Source organism: Dryas octopetala, chromosome 6 (assembly GCF_963921425.1).
Source record: "Dryas octopetala chromosome 6, drDryOcto1.1, whole genome shotgun sequence".
NCBI lineage: Eukaryota > Viridiplantae > Streptophyta > Magnoliopsida > Rosales > Rosaceae > Dryas > Dryas octopetala.
The window spans coordinates 18884326-18903546 of record NC_141371.1 but is presented as its reverse complement, the minus strand read 5'-3'; the positions used below and the strand labels follow the sequence as shown (position 1 = coordinate 18903546).

General features: G+C 37.8%; 2 protein-coding genes across 3 annotated transcripts; one reads left to right on the top strand and one right to left on the bottom strand.

Annotated features, from left to right (window-relative positions):
- Positions 1–818: 818 nt before the first annotated feature.
- Positions 819–4002, bottom strand: MYR2 (Homeodomain-like superfamily protein). 2 transcript variants are annotated; one of them, XM_086246946.1, is made up of 7 exons: positions 3849–4002; positions 3523–3760; positions 3335–3411; positions 3064–3121; positions 2836–2914; positions 2687–2756; positions 819–2088 (listed from the first exon to the last, which is right to left on the bottom strand). In XM_086246946.1, exons 2-7 carry the CDS (start codon positions 3752–3754, stop codon positions 1321–1323), a joined length of 1284 nt encoding a protein of 427 aa, XP_086103072.1. In that variant the 5' UTR covers positions 3755–3760; positions 3849–4002; the 3' UTR covers positions 819–1320. The 2 variants fall into 2 exon arrangements, with proteins under 2 accessions (XP_086103072.1, XP_086103071.1); XM_086246945.1 differs by having other exon boundaries at positions 820–2088; positions 2836–2920.
- An 11511-nt stretch (positions 4003–15513) lies between these two features.
- Positions 15514–17017, top strand: LOC147283048 (uncharacterized). Its single transcript, XM_086248337.1, has 3 exons — positions 15514–16189; positions 16247–16872; positions 16925–17017. Exons 1-3 carry the CDS (start codon positions 15514–15516, stop codon positions 17015–17017), a joined length of 1395 nt encoding a protein of 464 aa, XP_086104463.1.
- The last annotated feature ends 2204 nt before the right edge of the window (positions 17018–19221 follow it).

Below are 19221 nucleotides of genomic sequence, written 5' to 3'. Positions count from 1 at the left end.
TGAGTGGAAATTTTGTGTAAGTGTTTTTGTGTGTAGATGCGTAGTAGTGGTTTTGCACCTATGGGTTGATATATATAAGCAAAGGAAACCTTAATGAGTAAGATACCTGCATGTGGATGAATGGTTGCCAGAGACCCACGCACCTGGTCAGACCTAGTCGCATGCTCAGCTGCTTGCTTCCTCAGCATTCAATGCTGCATTGAATGCCCCATTAAATGCAAGGTTGGAAGGTTCAGGCAGACTGCTCCAGTAGTCATGAATGCAAGCCTGATATTCTATCTGTCAGAAGATTGTGTCAGGTGCATTCAAGTGAGGCGGTTCGTCCCAGCGTGATCTTCCTGGGAATGGCGGCGGAGAGCCGAGCCGAGCCGATACGAACGCATGTTCTCATGCGAAGACACGAAATCCATGTGTGGTCGGATCGGATATGGGATTCCAGGCCGAGCCGGTCCCATAGATTGGGGTCTTCCCGAGCCCTAACTGGTCGACGCCAGAACTCGAAGGAGACCATCTCCTGTGCCGAGCCGAGCCGAACCGGGATGATTGTGGGGAGATGGACACTCGATCCCTTAGAAGATCATCGGTTCGGCTCGGACCAAACATGGAGGGCCCGGTGTGGAGATCCGGTCCGAGCTGGCAGAGGCGATGCTGAGTGATGATGACGTGGGGGTCAAAGTTTGACCACTGAGAGTCAACTCCGAGGTGGATGTTGACCAACCACGTGTCGAGCTGTGATTGACTATTCGGATCGATGTGGATTTTCCCACAAACATTTCTGTTTCTTTTATCTTGCTTTAAAGTTTTTATATTTTTCCCGCACTTGACATGCTAATGGAGTTTTTTTAAAAAAATTTGTTACAAGTTTCTACAAAATTAATAAACCAGAAATGAATAAGTAATTATTCAATGTTGGGTTGTTCCCTTTTTCCCCATGAATGATGAATTACAAAACTAGCTAGAAGCTCTGTATGTCCAATCCATTTTTCACTCCATCTGAAACATGTGAATTTCATTTCTTATGTGTTGATGCACAAGTTTTGAGTTAAATTTGCATAAGCCATCTTCATCAAGAATTTTTTCTTCTGCTTGTAATCTTGGAACTCTCAATCATATATAAGATATCACATCCTGCCTGAGCTACTTGCTATGTAGTTCTAAATGCATTCTAGCTTTGTCCTGCAACTTATTGCATTCAGATTGAACAATTTCTTTCCTGGCCAACTGCCTGAACAGAGAGGCATGCTACAATGCTGTCTATCCTTTGGTATGAAACTGAAATTGCAGTATATTCTTTTATCCCTTCACTTTCTGTGAACCCTCTTAACTCCAGCTAAAACCATTCAAGTCAAACTGTTTGCAACTTGAAGAAGCATCATTATCATCATGGGCATTTAGGTCGAGTCTTGCTGCAAAGTAGGGCAGTCTATAGTCTTGAGAAACTTTCTCACTGTCTACTTTAGCGGAATCAGCCCTGTTGTTTGTACAGTCTAGAAAGCTGTCATCTTTGTTTCTTCCTTTAAATCTTTTGTCAGAGTTGCCATTTCCATCAATCCATTTTTCTTGTTGAAGTCCAATGCTCATGGATAAGTCACTAGACCTTCTTTCTACAGAAAACATTCTTTTCTCTGCATCCTTGCTTGTTGAGGAAAGAAACATGTTATTCTCTTTCAGGTCCTCACACCACTTAAGTTGAGTCTTCTGTTGTAGCATGGGCTCTTCTGCAATCTCTTTTGCTTCCAATAGTGGTCTGCCATTATAGCTAGCTCTTAGCCCCATCCCACTGTTGTGTATCTCTTGGTCCTTCTTAGATCCTTCACAGGAGGTGAGACAGCTGTCCATTGAGCAATCAGTGGGCTGGGTTGTTTGTGTTTGCTGGGGGCACAATCCCTGTAGTTCTTTCAGCTCTGTAAAGGCAGAGTTCAAGCATTGGGTGGATACCTTGCACACCAGTTCAGAGAGTTGAACTTTGGCAGCTTCAAGTCCCACTGTCCCTAAGTTCTGTCTTCCTAGTGTCTCCTGGGCTTTTTCCAGCACTGCCTGTAGGTATTTTCCTTGAGCCTCAATACGAAGTTGCAAGTGTCTCTGAACCTGGTTTGGTTCACAACAAATCATCAGAATGCTGCTATATATATAAGTTCACAATGATACAAAATTAATTGAAAAGACATGCTGCAACAGAATAGATAATGCAAATATGACAGTACTGAAATTATCAAGACTATTGAGCAAGTTTCTTTCCTCTAGTGATACAAGTTGATCAGCTTGTTTGTTTATTATATGAAGTATGACTCTTGCCATTATTTATGTTTTAATGCCTTCTTGGCTCTTCTCCTTCGAGTTCTTTGCATGTACATATTTTCACTTCATCTATATTAAATGCAACTCTGTATCAATACTAAATGCAACCATGTGTATCAATTACAATAAAAATTATGGTGTGCATAATTCAACTTTTCTGGTGTAGAGATGCTTTTCCTTCCCAAATTAGTGCATCTACTGAAAGTTTGCAAATTATGAACTCCTCAATTTCCATTTTCCCTATCACAGTTGGTACACCTCTTTCCATGTAATCAATGAAATTTGAACATATTTAATTACTACTGATGTTTAAAAAAAAAATAATAAAAGCAGAAAATGCATTTTATTCCGGGTTTTTCTCTATCAACAGTTTAAAAGTGTGCCTTACCTCGAGCTGCTCATGTAGCCTTCTCTGCACTTCGATTTGCATCTGTAGTGTTTCACTTATATGTAATCCTCTGGAATTGAGAATTCCCTAAGTTAGTGTAAATCTTAATGTGGATAGTTTATAAGAGAATTCACTTATATTGTTCTTACTTATTTAATTGCGGACCAATGTTCATATTGTTCATATGAGTTCCATTTACTTCAGATATTCTCTCTCCTGCCACTGCAACTGTACCTATACAATACCATTAATTGCCCAAACATTGAGTTAAATCTTATACTTTGAAGAGATTAACAAGAAAAAATACTCTCTCATTCTCAAATTGCATGTAAATGGAAAGTATCCTAAGAGGACCTTAAACAGATTAGTCTTCTTACCAATTTTGCTGGTCCCACTATTAGCATGTCCATGCATATTCTTGCTAAGCCTATACTTCTGTTAGACAAAACAAGCAAAATGGAATTGGTATATATTTAGTATGTGTAGGTCACACTTACATAATAAGAAAAACCAACCCTTATCCCCCAGACCCCAAAATTGTAATGAAAGGTGTGAACTTTAATTTTTTTTGTGGATTAGGATGGTTTCCCCTTCTTTCTTGTAGATCAAGAAAATGAAACAGTGAAATAAATACTTGATTGTTAATACCTGAAGATGACTCTTGAGGTGGTATAATGTAAGGCCAGGAATCCCCATAAGTTTCATTACTGTTTTTGGAGTAGCCTCTGCATTGGAAAGCATAACATTGGTGTGATCAGGTGGGAGCTAGTTTTCGTAAACATGATGTCATGTCATAAGACTCATATATAGTATAGATGTCATGACATAAGACTCACTGTCTGCTCCTCCTAGCTGGTTAACTGCTTCTATAAAGCGCTCGTGGAGATCCGGTGTCCATTTGAGTCTAGGCTTGGCATCAGTTGAGAGGACAAGTCCTGAATCTCCAGGGCCATTTTCAGCTGCCTGCAGAAACAAATGTCCTTCAGGAGGGACGGCCATCCGCGAAGAAGCTGAAGAGTGCTGGATGTTCTTTCCTTGGTGTTGGTGGTGATGATGGTACATCATCATATAATTCTGTCAAAGTAGGTTTCAGTTAATCTCATTTCAAGGTGAAATTGCTGCAAATTAAAACCCAATTATATATCTTGTGTTTAGTTCTTACCTGGATGATGAGGATGTGTGTCTGCCTCTTTCTCTTTCTCTTGATTCAACCTGCTCTGCTAGCCTATATTCTTTGATGAGTAGAATATAAATGATTAGAACTTGAATTTGTGGCTGCTATGTAAGTGCTGCTCTAGTGTTTTCTGCTTTGTATTTTGCATTTCTCTCACAAACCAAAGGTGTGATGAGCATGGCTTTATAAAGCAAATGTAAAGCAAATTGGTGGGGCATGAGGGAAGCTTGTGAGGCATATATGTATGGAATCTTAATGGGAAAAAAACTGAGCCAATCCAATTAATGTTATTCACAGCGACTTGAAAAGAGATATTGTCCTTGCTAGCTACCTCTACTTATGCTACCTACTTTACTTGCTTAATTATTGTATTTCTAATTTGTGGGTCCATTTGAATTCCTCTGCACAGTGGTGTACATACATACAATTTTGTCAAAAAGAAAAAATTCATATTTGACTCAAGGCCTTGTAATTTATAAGTAAGTTTTTTTACATTTTACTACTTGAACTTTGAGCTCGATCTCACTTCGATATTTAACAAAAATTGTGTCAATTTACCACCTAATTTAAAAATTTGTTACAATCTGCCACATATCGCTCATTCCGTTTAAACTTTGGTTAAATATAAGGGTGTTTTGATATTTTCAAGTTTATATTGTTAGAAAAAAAAAAAAAGACTTTGTATACTTTACCTGTTTTCTACAATGAAAAACTGACTTTAAAAGACAAAAACACCATTAATTTTAATAGAATTTTAGAAGAAATGAGCCCGATGTGGTACATTGCAACAAATTTTTAATCTACTTCAGGTGGTAAATTGATATAATTTTTTAGGTGGTTAAATGAGATCAAACTCAAAGCTCAGGTGGATAAAGTGTAATAAAACTTTATAAATAATTTGGACTCTATTTTTTATGTTTTTATTTTAAAACATTTTTTTTTTTTTGTGTGCATTCGTATTCGTTGTCCTCTTGGCAATGGCAAAGCTGGGAATCTCATTCCCTGATTTTAGAGAAGAATTTCTGTGACTTAGAGGAGAGGAATCCACTATGGTTGTTGTCGTGAGACCTTCACCCTCGATCAGTCGAAGATTCTTAGAATTTGCATATCTTTACTTGTCCTTCCGCTTCTTCCTGGAGTCGCTGTTTCTTCACTTGCTAATGTTCTGCATGTTGAATTAATAAAATGAAATGAGAGGCTTTGCTTCCTTAGTTGATCTATGAATTGAATGAGATGTTATCTATATCTATATATATTAAAGTGTGCAGATGGAGACACCAAAGAGCGTTTTAACTGGTTGTTTTTGGAGAATTTGGAAGAAGAGATTCTGTTGACTCCAGCGCCCATAGCTAGCTACAAACTTCGGAATCACATACATAGATACATACACACATACATTTTATATATATATATATATATAGAGGCTCCTTCTATTGAGGTATACCTCAACTTATTTATGTTGAGGTATGACCTTGTTGGGGCCTACACAAGTTGTTTTGTGTCGATCCGAACAGTTTGCAAGGATCATCTTCATTGATAGATCTTCCTTGCAAAAAATTAGTCAAATCGAAAATTATTTGCCTATCTAACTTTGATAAAACAAATGGACGGTTTCATCGAAAATATTTGGTTCGTCCATTTATTTGATCAAAGTTAGATAGACAAATGATTTCCGATTTGGCTAATTTTTTGTAAGGATGATCTATCAATGGAGATGTAAAAAATGAACGGTTCGGATCGACACAAAACGACTCGTGTGGGCCCTAATAGGGTATACCTCAACATAAATAAGCTGAGGTATACCTCAATAGAAGGAGCCTGTATATATATATATACAAGAATGCTCTAAAACTAACTAGTTAGTAAATTAATACAAAGCTAACCACCATATTGGGTCCACCGCACAATGTAATCTCAAAATCCGAACCGTCTATTTTTTAGGCCCTATTTCAAAGATCATTCCTGTAAAAAAATCTCCAAATTCGGAAATCATTTAATCATTTGATTATAACAACAACTATTTATATGCTGTTATCGAAAACATTGATCGTCTATTTATTTGATCTCAATTAAATGACTAAATGATTTTCGATTTAGTTGATTTTTTGTAATGATGATCTTTAAAGTATAACCTAAATAATTGACGGTTCGGATTATGAGATTAGTTATGTGGTGGTTCTAAAAGCATGGTTAGTTTCGTATTAACTTGCTAACTAGTTAGTTTTAGAGCACTCCTCATATATATATATAAATTAAAAATAATAATAATAATTAGAAAAGATGCTCTCCTGCTTGGGTCCTTGGAGTTGGAGATTATATGAAGGCAAAGAATGGAATAAGGAATACATTCTATTTTGTCTCCTTGGGTAAGTTTGGTACTTATTCAGCCCACACACTCACAGTGTGTAATATATAAAAAAGGGGGACCCACAGTTTTTTCTTTTCTTTCTTGAATTGGCATAACACAGCCGGCCCCTCAACGACGAATCCTAAGCAGCCGGGACCCAACGAGAAAGGAGAAACACGAATTTGTACTTGCTTCCATACTTGCTTGCATATAATACGTGATGATCTTGATTCATAATAGTCAATTTCAAGGCTCACAGTAGACACACTCGCACGGTCACACCCACTGACCAGTGAAGGCCTATATTCAACAAAGATCAGCCCCACTTCCTCTTTCTCAACTCTAGGGATTTCCTGATAAAAAAAAAATTAATAATAATAATAACAAACATAAATCCATTTTCAAGAAGTCCAAATTAGAAAATAGGCTGGTAAGTCCGTCCACATTAAGTTTATGGTGTCAGTACATTCAAATGCTCAAGGCAAGCGTTGAAACGCTGGATGCCGAAACTAGGAACACTCGTTTATAATGCGGTTAATTGTCACTGTTCATCAGTAGCAACCTACAATTGTTGTTATCCTTCGTCATCGACAACCCACATTTACGTCGAAAAGAAAGTTATTCATATGGTTTTTCCTTAGAGGGTTAATTTTAACAGTGGTTTATCAATTATACCACAAATCTCACTTTGGTTTACTAATTTTATTTCGGAATTCTGGAATCCTTAAACTATTGTGCGAATATCATTTTAGTCATTTCCAGAAGCTTTTGTTACATTTTCCCTCTAAAATTGCCATGTGCCACAGACATGACCGATATTTGAGGTGTGTTTTCGTCCTCACCTATACCTACCTAGCTTGCCAATTTTTCTCCATTTTCTTTCAAATATTTAGAGAAGTTGGGCACTTTTCATACCCATTTTCTTTTGAATAATGATACATTAATTACCTATTGAACCCCAAATACCATATGGGACCTATATATGAGGACAAAAATACTCCTCAAATATGAATCACGTGCGCAACACATGGCTATTTTCGACAGAAAATATAATAGAAGTTACAAAAAGACTAAAATGATATTTAGACAATAATTCAAGGACTATAGAATTCTGAACTTAAATTGGTGGATCAAATTGAGATTCGTGGTATAATTGAGCTAGGAACCACTATTAAAATTAACCCTTTCTTTAGATATTTCTTGTTGAATCTTAATACATAATTACAATAACACAAGTCTAAGAAAAAATATTAAAAAATAAAAAGTACGATATTGTTGGTCAGTAACAACCACTTACAGTTGTTAATGACATGCAAATAGCATCAACGTACAAGCGTGAGAACACTTGTAGAAAATTTGGCATTGTACGTAGTTTATAACGTGGACTTATTTATCATAAACAAAGTTAGTAGTGGACGTACATTTTCAACATAAGAAAATTTGGTGACTTAATTTAAAAAAGGAAAACACAAAAGTGAACTTATGAATAATTATCTCAACAAAAAATAAAATAAATTTCTAAGGAGTTTGAGCATTATATCATAGAGTAACTAAGGCATATATATATTATTTATTTTTTTTTTTTTTGTAATTTTCATTTTCTTTGATAATATATTGGGAATTGGGATGAGATCAAAGGATAACTTATCCTAATTCTAATTAACTAAACATGCATAAATTTAAGAGTAAATGGCAATTTTGATCCCTAGACTATGACCTTTTTTTTTTTTTAATCCAGGGAGGTGGGAGTTGAACTTTGACCCTTGTGGCACTTTGGTTCACAAACTTTGAAATGATCTACTTTGGTCCACAACTATACTAAGTCAAGTATATACTAACAAACACTAAAAAGTACATTCACAGAAGTGGACTAGAGTAAGGGGCACACTATGTGACCTTGGTTTCGATCCCAAAAACTTTCTGCAGTGGTTATTACGGATTGACTGGTCAATTTCCATTCTTGGAAGGCCATTCTAGGTATTAACCAAGTAATGAATACTCTCGCTACCATTCAGCTTTTACTAACAGCCGAGTTACTAGTAGCGGGTCCTTTGGATCAGCCATTAGGTATGCTTTGTAAATTTGGATCTAAAAAATTGTTTGCGAAAGACGTGTGAGAATGCGTGCTACTGGTTTTGAGAACTGATTCTAATTCCCTTGTTTGTGCTTGTGCATATATATTTTTAACGTTTTACACTGGCTTTATATGTAGTAATCTTACTACTTTTAAACCTAGCCAGGTTCCCTTGAGGGAAAGCTATGAACGTAAGTGATGCTTAGGGTACAAGTGTTATAGCCTATATTAGTCGTTCTCAAAGGGGGTACTCGGGTTTTGGAGCGTCACACTTATGTTACAAACAAACTATTAGTTGAATGTGTTTTCCTAGGTTACAGCTCTCAGCATCGTTCTCTTGATCTTGTCACTAACAAAGTCTACATTTCATGCCATGTTAGGTTTAAAGATCATTTTTGCCTATATTCTCAAAAATATATATGTCTCAGTGTTTCCGGCCTCACCTAGCTATTGATCGCTATAATATTGTGTTTTTTCCTGTACTCATTACGTACTCCTATAAATTTGTTTATCATCAATCAGATGCTCAGCAGCCTAATTAACTTTTAGAGCACCATTATAGTCGTCAACCGCATTTTCTATCTCCTTGATTTATTACATAGAGGCATTAGATCAATTAACTACGTCTTCACCATTAGCTTTTCCAGCTGCACCATTATCATCTTCAGAGTACGTGCCCATCTTTTTCCAGCTCACATACAACCAATGACTCAACACAGCCTCTTTCTCTCTCTTTGTGCATTAGCAGCTTCAGGCACTCATAAGATGGTCACTTGCCACATAGAAAGATGTTGCATGGAACCAAAGATAATGGTACGGTGTTACCCTCTTCTATGATCACAGTAATGGAAGAAGCAAAAGAAATGCTCTAAAGCTTAGCTTCGAACAAGAAAAACTTATGTGTTTTTATGATATTGCATTACAATGAAAAATGAACTAATCCAAGTCTATATACTGGACTCAACGAAAACAGGATTAATTGAACTAAAGCAACATTCTAACCAACTTATTCATTTTAACTAATGCCATATGTCATAATCCTAAAGGCTATACTAGCACCACTAAAACATTGACAGCTGTACAGTCAGCTAGTTTAGTCAATAGTCAGTCAACATTCTAAAAGACATCGATCTCTTGGGTGTTCAACCCATGAAGCAAAATCCTATGAATATAAAACCTGTTTGGTACGTTGCTAAGGGATTTCAGTGTTGACTATGTTGAAACTTTTAGTCCCGTTGTCAGATGTTCCACTATTCGGATGTTGGTTTCTCTTAACATCTCATTTGGTTGGTCTCTTTGAAAACATGACATTTAAACAATGCATTTCTCTGCAGATATCTCAACCACCTGATTCCATTGATCCTCATCGTGCTAATCATGTATGTCGTCTTCATAAAGCCCACTATGGTTTGAAGCAGGCTCTTTGTGGTTGGCATGGCTAACGTCAGGCCCTTGCCAATGGTTTCCTGAAACTATTTGGATTAGTCACGTCACCTCCTTTGCAAACTTTGTTCCCTGCATGTGTATATGCAACCCATGCTTCAATTCATATTGATCGAATTGGATTATCATTTAATTTGTTCATAAACGGGTGGCCGTGGATCGATGACTGTCAATTCTGTTTTTTTTTTTTTTTAATTGATCAACTAGCTAGCTGATATTTTACGAAATAACTTCCCAGAGACAGGGATTTGATCAACTTCTTTGGTCTAAAGCTATTGATATTTCCTATATATATGATAACTTGATAAGTCATTACAAGATGCATCTAGCTAACTTATAATAGAGTTTCGATTTTATGTATTGTTTACGTCGATCTCTTGAGTGTTTCTATATATGTAAATCAAACGGCTATTAATTTCACGAATAGACATTAAAAACATCAAATCAGTTTATCATTTTCAGAAAATGCATCAGGTGAAGATATATATGCATAAATACACACAGATATGCATCTTAATATTCACATCCTTTTATTTTATTTTATTTTATTTTTTATGATTTCTTTACTTTCCTCCTTAAACTCTAGGAAGATGATAATTAAGTACCCTCCGCACAGTAAATCGTATGTCCACCTCTGTGCAAGTCATGATATATATTTAAAGATATGCAAAAATGTACTTTAGTATATATAATTAATCTGATTTTCTTATTGAAGATTTGCAGTGGAAAAGCCATATATGCATGCATGTGTCAACTGCATGTAAATTATGCTTATGCTGTTTTATTTCATTGTGCTGAAGGAATTAGGTCTGGTGATGATAATGATCAGGAATTACACGCTACCTATATAATATACAAGAATATTGGCTACAAGATCAACAGCTATGATCAAGAATAAATTCGTATAAGTTATATATGGTAACCAAATCTGCCAATTAATCACCATTAAATTTACCCAAACGATATAGGGAGAAATATATAAAAATTTGTTGACCATGACAAGGACATATCTCAATGGAAAAATTGTTTAGCAAATGGTTTTTCATTTTCCGCACATATTTCGCGAGGAGAATGGTCTTGCAGACTCCTTGGCCAATTTTGGAGTTGAGAATGATCGATGGTTATTATTGGTGGTCTTTGGTCCTCCTTGTGCAGTTTTTGTTTATGCTTGTGATTTGAATTCTATGACTAGCTACCGTTTTCGCTAGGTGACTTATGTCTTTTGCTCATTTTGGTCTTTTCTCTAGCTTTTTGCTTTGTTTTTGTCTTTTTTTCTTCGGGGTTTTGGTTTTAATTAAGTCTCTCCTGTTGTACCATTTTTATTTTATATCAATAAATTAAGTTCTCCTGATTCCGTCGAGGTCCAAAAAAAGACATATCTGAGTGACGTACAGATACGAAGCACTTGCAAATCTACGTAGAAATTGTAAATTAATTTCCTATTACGTCTGTATATATTTATGTCTGAGTATGTATATATATCTTCAAGTCAGTTCAAGTAGGATCATGAAAATCAAGTGATTCTGATTTGTCAGAATATTTTATGCAGTTGGGAAGACTATGTATGAAAACCTATGATGAATAACGTGCTAAAGCCGAATCCCAGAATAGTTTGCTCGCGTGCATGTGGATTGGAATAAAATTCCATTCCAAAAATTTACAACTAATCTTTCAGATATATATATCCTGCTAGCTAGCTTATATGTGCTGACCAACTTGGGAAATTCTCATGAATTGATAACATTATTATTGGACCAAGTCCCCTATGATATATATATGACACAAAAACGTAGATATATATAATATATATATACCAAATACCACATTTCAATTGATTGTACAGGGTTGGATATTATATATAGGATTTGGATTTATGTATAAATAAACAAAGTTGTTCAGGTACAAATGTTCGCACGTTTACATTTGATATCGAGTGCTCGGTAATTAACACCGCTGAGAGCTCAGTGAATTTTTTAAAAAACAAACGATCGTTTCGAGTGCTGCTTCATTTGCCTATTTTTTAGGGTATAGGATGACGAGTTCACCTCAATCATACTCTCCTAGAGTGTAGAATGGCCTTTTTGGAGGCATTATAGGGTTTAACTCTCCGCTCAAAATATCAGAGTTAAACTCATAAACACTGAAAAACCAAGTCCGAGTGCTCAACACAAAAAAATTATACATTACCAAGTGTGTGCAAACATTTGCACCTAAATGGGCCTATATAAATAATTAATTAGAGAGTTAATTTGCTTCGTAGATGAAATAACACTACAAGAAAAATATATTTGGGCGACCAAACTTTGGGCGACGAACATATATTCGTCGCCCAAAGAAATTTAGGGCGACGAACAAGAAAATTTGTCGCTCAAAGTCATAAAGGTTTGGGCGACGAACATGTTCGTCGCTCAAAGAAGGTTTGGGCGACGAATCAGACATTCCTCGCCCAAAGTTACTTTGGGCGACGAACACATTTCGTCGCCTAAACATTAACAACAAACAATTAATTGAGAAATACATTGGGCGAGGAATATACTTGTTCGTCGCCCAAAGTTACTTTGGGCGACGAACATGTATATTCCTCGCCCAAACTTACTTTGGGTGACAAAATATTTCGTCGCCCAAACTCATTTTGGGCGAGGAATATATATTTCGTCGCCCAAAGACACTTTGGGTGACGAAATTATGTTCCTCGCCCAAAATGAGTTTGGGCGACGAACATAGTTCGTCGCCCAAAGGATCATCCTGTTTTGTAATAATGGTTTGGGCGAGGAACCTCATAATTCGTCGCCCAAAGTTTGTTTGGGCGACGAAATGTTATGTTCCTCGCCCAAGATCACTTTGGGCGACGAAATTTGTAGTTCCTCGCCCAAAGTAAGAATATTTTTTTGTTTACAATTTTATATATGTAATAGCATACTATACGATTGTATTTCCAAAGATCATAACCATTCATTTTTTAATTCCCCACTTAAGGATCATCCATGCAAAAAATTAGCTCAATCGGAGATGTAGAAGTTAGGTAACGGTGGTTGAACTTATGAACGATTGTAAATTTTCTAATACGAATCGAAGTATGAGATGAATTTCGATTTAGCCGATTTTTTGCAGGGATGATCTTCCAGTATAAACGAATAGAATGAACGGTTCCGATCGTTAAAATCACATTGTAGTCTTCACAAATTGTTGAATCACCAAAATTTCTACCCAAAAGTTAATATAATTATACTCTTTAAGTGTATTTGTATGTAGAAGATCACTTTTGTATTGTGTTTTTAACGATCCGAACCGATCATTCCTTAGTGCCTCACTCAAAGATCATCCATGCAAAAAATTAACTCAACTGGAGATGTAGAAGTTAGGTTTAGCATTTAGGATGTATGAACGATCTTGATTCTTATAATAATAATCGAACGGGTAGATGAACTCCGATTGAGCCGATTTTTTGCAGGGTTGATCTTTGAGTATGAACATATATGAAGAATGGCTCTGATTGTGATAATCACGTTGTGGTCTTCACAATTATTGAAGCTACAAGGTTTTAACGAAAGAGTTGATATAATTTTAGTCTTCAAATGCAAAAATCACTGATTTATATGTAGAACCTTATATGTCGATTGTGTTTTTAACGATCTGAACCGTTCATTTATTAGTTTGTCACTCAAAGATCATTCCTCTAAAATATTAGGTCAATTGGAGATCTAGAAGTTTGGTATTGGAGCTCGAACGTATGAACGATCATGGTTCATAAAAAAATTCAACTTTGGGCGACGAAATGTAGCTTTAGGCGACGAACAGTGCGTCGCCCAAAAGTCTGAAATTATGGCGGGATAAAACGGTTCCCTAAAGTCAACAACTTTGGGCGACGAACATGAATTCGTCGCCCAAAGTCACTTTAGGCGACGAATTAAAACGTTTGTCGCCCAAAGTGACTTTAGGCGACGAATTCATGTTCGTCGCTTTAATATACTTTGGGCGACGAACATGGATTCGTCGCCTAAAGTCACTTTGGGCGACAAACGTTTTAATTCGTCGCCTAAAGTGACTTTGGGCGACGAATTCATGTTCGTCGCCCAAAGTCTTTAGATTTATACCCATTTCTGGGTTCACTTCGGTCAGCTCACTCACTCTCACCTCACCTTCGCAGCGCCGCGCAGCCTCTCACCCTCGCAGCGCCTCCTCCTTCCCTCAGGTCTCACTCCCTCCTCCTCCTCCTCCTCCTCCCTCCGCCTCCTCCTCCTCCTCCCTCCTTCCCCGAAACCCAAAACCGCCCCCCACCCCCCGCGAAAACCCACCCCCCCTACCGAAACCCACCCCCCCCATCAGCAACCCACCCCCCGCGAAAACCCACCCCCCTACCGAAACCCACCCCCCCCATCGGAGACCCACCCGCCCCTCCCCTGAAAATCCACCCTCGCCGAAACCCACCCCCGCCGAAACCCACCCCCGCAAATACCCACCCCCGCCGAAACCCACCCCCCACCCGAAACCCACCCACCCCCACCGAAACCCATCCCCCCCCCCCAGCCGAAACCACTCACCCAAACCCCCCCCCCCTCGAAGCCGAAAGCAGCTCACCCCCCCTCCCCCCACTCGAAGCCGAAAGCACAGGTATTTGTTTTTGTTTTTTTTTTTTTTTGAATATATGGTATTTTGCTGGTATTTTCTGTTTTTTTTTTGGGTATTTTCTGTTTTTTATGGTATTTTTCTGTTTTTTATTGGTATTTTCTGTTTTTTATGGTATTTTCTGTTTTTTATGTTTTCTAATATTGTGGATTTTGTACTTGTTGTGGATTTTGCATAAATTGATTGTGAAATTTCTGATTTTAGTGGTAATTAGTTAATGTTGTGAGTTTTTTTAATTTAGTGGTTTGGTTGTGAAATCTGAATTTAGATTGATGTTGAGCCCATATTTGACAATGATTTATTTTTTTGGTGAAGGAAGGATAGTGTTGCATTTGTTGTGAAGGATAATTGCATTTTTGGTGAGGTATGTGTTTAATCTATCTTTTAGTTAAGTTTTTGTATGATTTAGTATTTAATGTTTCATATATAATTGTATTAAATTTTTGAGTGAATTAGTTTGTATGTTAAAATTAATTATAAAATTCATTAATTAATTTGTATGTTTTTATATGCTAAAATTTAATAGTTTGTTTGTATGCTTATATGTATATTGTTAAATTAATTATAATTTAGTTTGTATGTTACATTTAGTTTAGTTTTAATTGCAAAATTTTCGATGACGTAGTCCAGCACTCCTCGAGTACTGGGTGAGGTCATGTGGCACGAAGCGCTGTGCGAAGTTATCAATCGATAACTTTGTACATTTAACTAGTCGTGCGAAGTTATCAGTGGATAACTTTGTACACTAAATTTCAATCGATACCTTAGACCCGTTCGAGAGTCTATTGGACGCGCGCATGGGCGCTTGGCGTGACTGCGCTCCAATATGATTCTTGAATTGTCCAAATTACCCATGGATAGTTTGGGAGTGCACAATTATGTGTTGTGGTTAGCGGTTCATGTGACATGGTTTTGATCTGAGAAAATTTCGGCAACATCTCCTTATGTGTTCTTCGAGTGCATACTAGATATTTGTTTTAAATATCTACGTCGTGCACTTGGAGAACCATAGGGAGATGCTGCCGAAATTTTCCCAGATCAAAACCACGTCGTGTGAGCGTTGACCACGACACATATGTGCATTCTCGAATGGGATAGGGCCCTTACCGGAGGCATAAGGAGACGAAGAATGGTGACGCATCGTTTTCTAATTGTCGTGTAATATGGAAACAGGCATCATGGACCGACAGTGGATACGTAATACGAATCGTGTTAGTGATGAATATTTGTATGGGATCGAGTCATTTATCCAAGTTGCACAGGAACATGTCAATGCTCAGAATAATATAAGGTGTCCGTGCCGGAATTGTAACAACTCTTTATGGAAGACAGTGCATGAAGTCAGAATTCATTTGGTGAGATTTGGGATGTCACACAACTATACGACATGGTATTATCATGGTGAACCGAGAGTTTATGCTTCGACGTCCTCGGAGACCCGAACAATTCTGCAGCCTACTGAATCTGTTGCTGATGATAATGACCAAGTGATGGGCATAATAAACGATGCTTATCCATATGCATCGCTAGATCACGAAGTCAGTCAGCATGATACAGAGAGCGATAATATGGATCAAGATGATGGGTTGCCCGAAGTCCAAAGAGAAGAGTTTGATAAGTACGAGAGATTGTTGAAACAAGCTCAGCGGGAATTGTACTCTGGTTGTGAAGAGTTCTCAGTGCTAACTGCTGTTGTGGAGTTAATGCATTGGAAAGTACTTAATCAACATTCGAATCGAAGTTATGATCAGTTGATGGGGATTTTGAAACGAATGCTTCCAAAGAACAATCATATACCTGAAACCCATTATCTTGCGAATAAGGTGTTGAAAGATCTCGGTTTGGGATATGAAAAGATTCATGCATGCAAGAATGATTGTGTATTGTTTTACAAAGAACACCAAGGGAAGGATAAATGCCCTGTGTGCAATGAACCGAGATATAAGAACAAGTCTGTAGAGAGAAAGAAACAGATTCCGCAAAAGGTGTTGCGTTATTTCCCACTTAAGCCAAGGTTGCAACGATTGTACATGTCGACACATACTGCAACTGACATGAGGTGGCACAAAGATAAGCGGGTTGAGGATGATGTGATGAGACATCCTGCAGACGGAAGCGCATGGAAAGAATTTGACAAGATATATCCGGATTTTGCAGCAGATGCACGAAATGTCAGATTAGGACTTGCTACTGATGGATTTAATCCATTCGGAAATATGAGCACATCTCACAGCACTTGGCCAGTGGTCGTGGTTCCTTATAATTTGCCTCCCTGGAAATGCATGAAAAAAGAATTCACAATTATGACGCTATTAATTCCAGGACCGCAATCCCCTGGCAAGGAGATCGATGTATATTTGCGGCCGTTGATTGATGAGCTGAAAGAATTGTGGCAAAATGGTGTGCCGACATATGATAAGTCCACCGAAACAATGTTTTCCTTGCGTGCGGCAGTCATGTGGACAATAAATGATTTCCCAGCTTATGGGAATTTATCAGGCTGGAGCACCAAGGGTTATATGGCATGTCCTACTTGTAATAAAGATATAACTTCCGCTTGGCATGGTGGTAAAGTATGTTATATGGGCCACCGAAGATGGTTGCCGGGGGATCATAAATGGCGTCACAGTAAGGAGGCCTTTGACGGAAAAAAGGAGATGGGCGTGAAACCTAAAGAATTATCTGGTGATGACATCTTGAGGCAGTTGAATAACTTAGAATTTGGCCGGATTGGTAAACATCCCTCTAACAAAGAACGAAATATGCCAAGGTCACCTGCACATCTAAATTGGACAAACAAGTCGATATTCTTCGAGTTGGAGTATTGGTCGATATTCTTCGATATTCTTCGACTTCACAATTATTTTTTCTTATGTTATTCCTTTATTGTGTATACACTAATATGTGCATTTCCAATTTGCTTCATATTTAACAGAGGAAGTCGAATGCCAATCTTCAGAACCGGAAAGCGCCCGCAAGGATTGATCATCATGGTGGTTCCATGCCCTTCTCATACCGGGTGGAGTCATATCGTCAGGTGCGCTATTATTTAATTTAATATATATATATTCCTTAGTATTGTTTGAGTTTTTGTCAACATTACATTCTTTTTCAGGCTGGTTCGCAATTTCCGGAGGTCGACAACTACGGGGATGTTTATGCCCGACCCGGCAACGACAAGGGCAAGGCGAAGCACGTTAGTTTTTTATATTTTAGTTTTATTTCACAAATTTAAATTTTTGTATTTGATTTCTTAATTCCTAACTTGTGTATAATATTTTGAAGGCTGAGATGCTCGCCAAGAAGGCGAGTTATTTGGAGGAGGTGACCAGCCAGTACCCTCCGGACACTCCGTTGGAGACGATCTCAGTCCCCGATCCCGATGCCGGTCTTCGTATTATGACGGAGACACTGGGTGTTAGGCGTGGTAGGGAGATACGCGGAATGGGAGCGGGTCGGGTTCGTGATCTCAGCGCCGGGTCTTCATCTCAGCCATCTGCAGATATAGTCAACCTGACCACTGAAGTGCAGTTGTTGAAGGGTCAGCTAGAAGAATCGAGAGCGGCATATGCGGAGCAGACGAGTAAGGTGCAGTAGATGCAGCAGATGTTTGGCCAGTTGGCCAGGATTGTACCTGGGTTTGTGCTGCCGCCCAACATCGACCAGTGCATGCCAGACTCCTCCACCGGTGTCGATGATGCTACTGACCTAGGGGGCCATTAGTTATTTGTATGTATGTATTAATTAAATTGTTGTATGTATTAATTAAATTGTTTCTACTTTGTATGAATATTTTGGATATATATAAATTTATTAATTTTGTTTTATATAATTTTTGAATAAAGATTTTTTTTAATATTAAATTCATATATATAATTTAAATAAAAATTTTTTTTTTAAATAAAATACGTTTGGGCGACGGACAAATTTCGTCGCCCAAACCATATTTGGGTGACGAAATTTGTTCGTCGCCCAAAGCACGTTCCAGCGAGGAAATTAGCTTTTCCTCTCCCAAATCTTGTTTAGGCGACGGATAATTTCGTCGCCCAAACATGCTTTGGGCGACGAATAAGTGGGTTCGTCGCCCAAACCCTCTTTGGGCGACGAAATTTGTCCGTCGCCTAAACATTCTTTGGGCGACGAAATTTATGTTTTGGGAGACAAAAAAAATTCGTCGCCCCCTGGTGTCTTTGGGCGACGAAATTTATGGATTCGTCGCCCAAACTCTTGGGCGACACATTTTGGGCGAAGAATTGCTCGACGAACCAGTTTCGTCGCCCAAACTTTTGGGCGACGAAACTCTACTTTGGGCGACGAATTCCGTTCCTCTCCCAAACCCTTTTTTCTTGTAGTGTAAGCCTTCTATGTCTTGTCTGAGGTTGGTTGTTAATTGAGTCCTTTATATATACCCCCATTTTGAATACCCCATTTTAAAATAGGCCGATTAGGTAAACTAATTAAGTGTTTTTGTTTTTTTATTTTCTGATTTCAGATAATAGTTTGGGTGTGTTTTTTATTATATTTACGGAATATGCCATTCCTTCTTATCAGGTATGCAAATACGTTTAGCAACATTCATGCCTAAAATGTTGAAGCGTTGCCTCCTTTCTGATGCCATATAATTAGCAAGAATCACTCCTATAGTCAAATAGGTTTATTACCGCAAAATCCTCTAAATATTATGATTGCAAGAATCACTCCTATAGTAGATGAGAGAATTAATGGGTCACTACATGTTTATTAGGGCTTCTGCAATTGATCAGAGAAACGAGAAAGTGAAGAAAGTGAAGCTGCAGTTCTGGGTTACAACATCAAATTTTAGGGATTTAGGAGATTGACACCTACAGTGGAGGTTTGTTGGTCGTGCGATC

Excerpts from the sequence above, each read along its gene's own strand:
- MYR2 (XM_086246945.1), bottom strand. The coding sequence starts at position 3,754 with ATGATGATGTACCATCATCACCACCAACACCAAGGAAAGAACATCCAG. Across the intron at positions 3,412-3,522 it reads CCAGCTAGGAGGAGCAGACA|AGGCTACTCCAAAAACAGTA; the intron begins GTGAGTCTTATG and ends TTTCCAATGCAG. Across the intron at positions 2,921-3,063 it reads TAGTGGGACCAGCAAAATTG|GTACAGTTGCAGTGGCAGGA; the intron begins GTAAGAAGACTA and ends GGTATTGTATAG.
- LOC147283048 (XM_086248337.1), top strand. The coding sequence starts at position 15,514 with ATGGAAACAGGCATCATGGACCGACAGTGGATACGTAATACGAATCGT. Across the intron at positions 16,190-16,246 it reads TAAGGTGTTGAAAGATCTCG|AACACCAAGGGAAGGATAAA; the intron begins GTTTGGGATATG and ends TGTTTTACAAAG. Across the intron at positions 16,873-16,924 it reads GGAGCACCAAGGGTTATATG|TATGTTATATGGGCCACCGA; the intron begins GCATGTCCTACT and ends ATGGTGGTAAAG.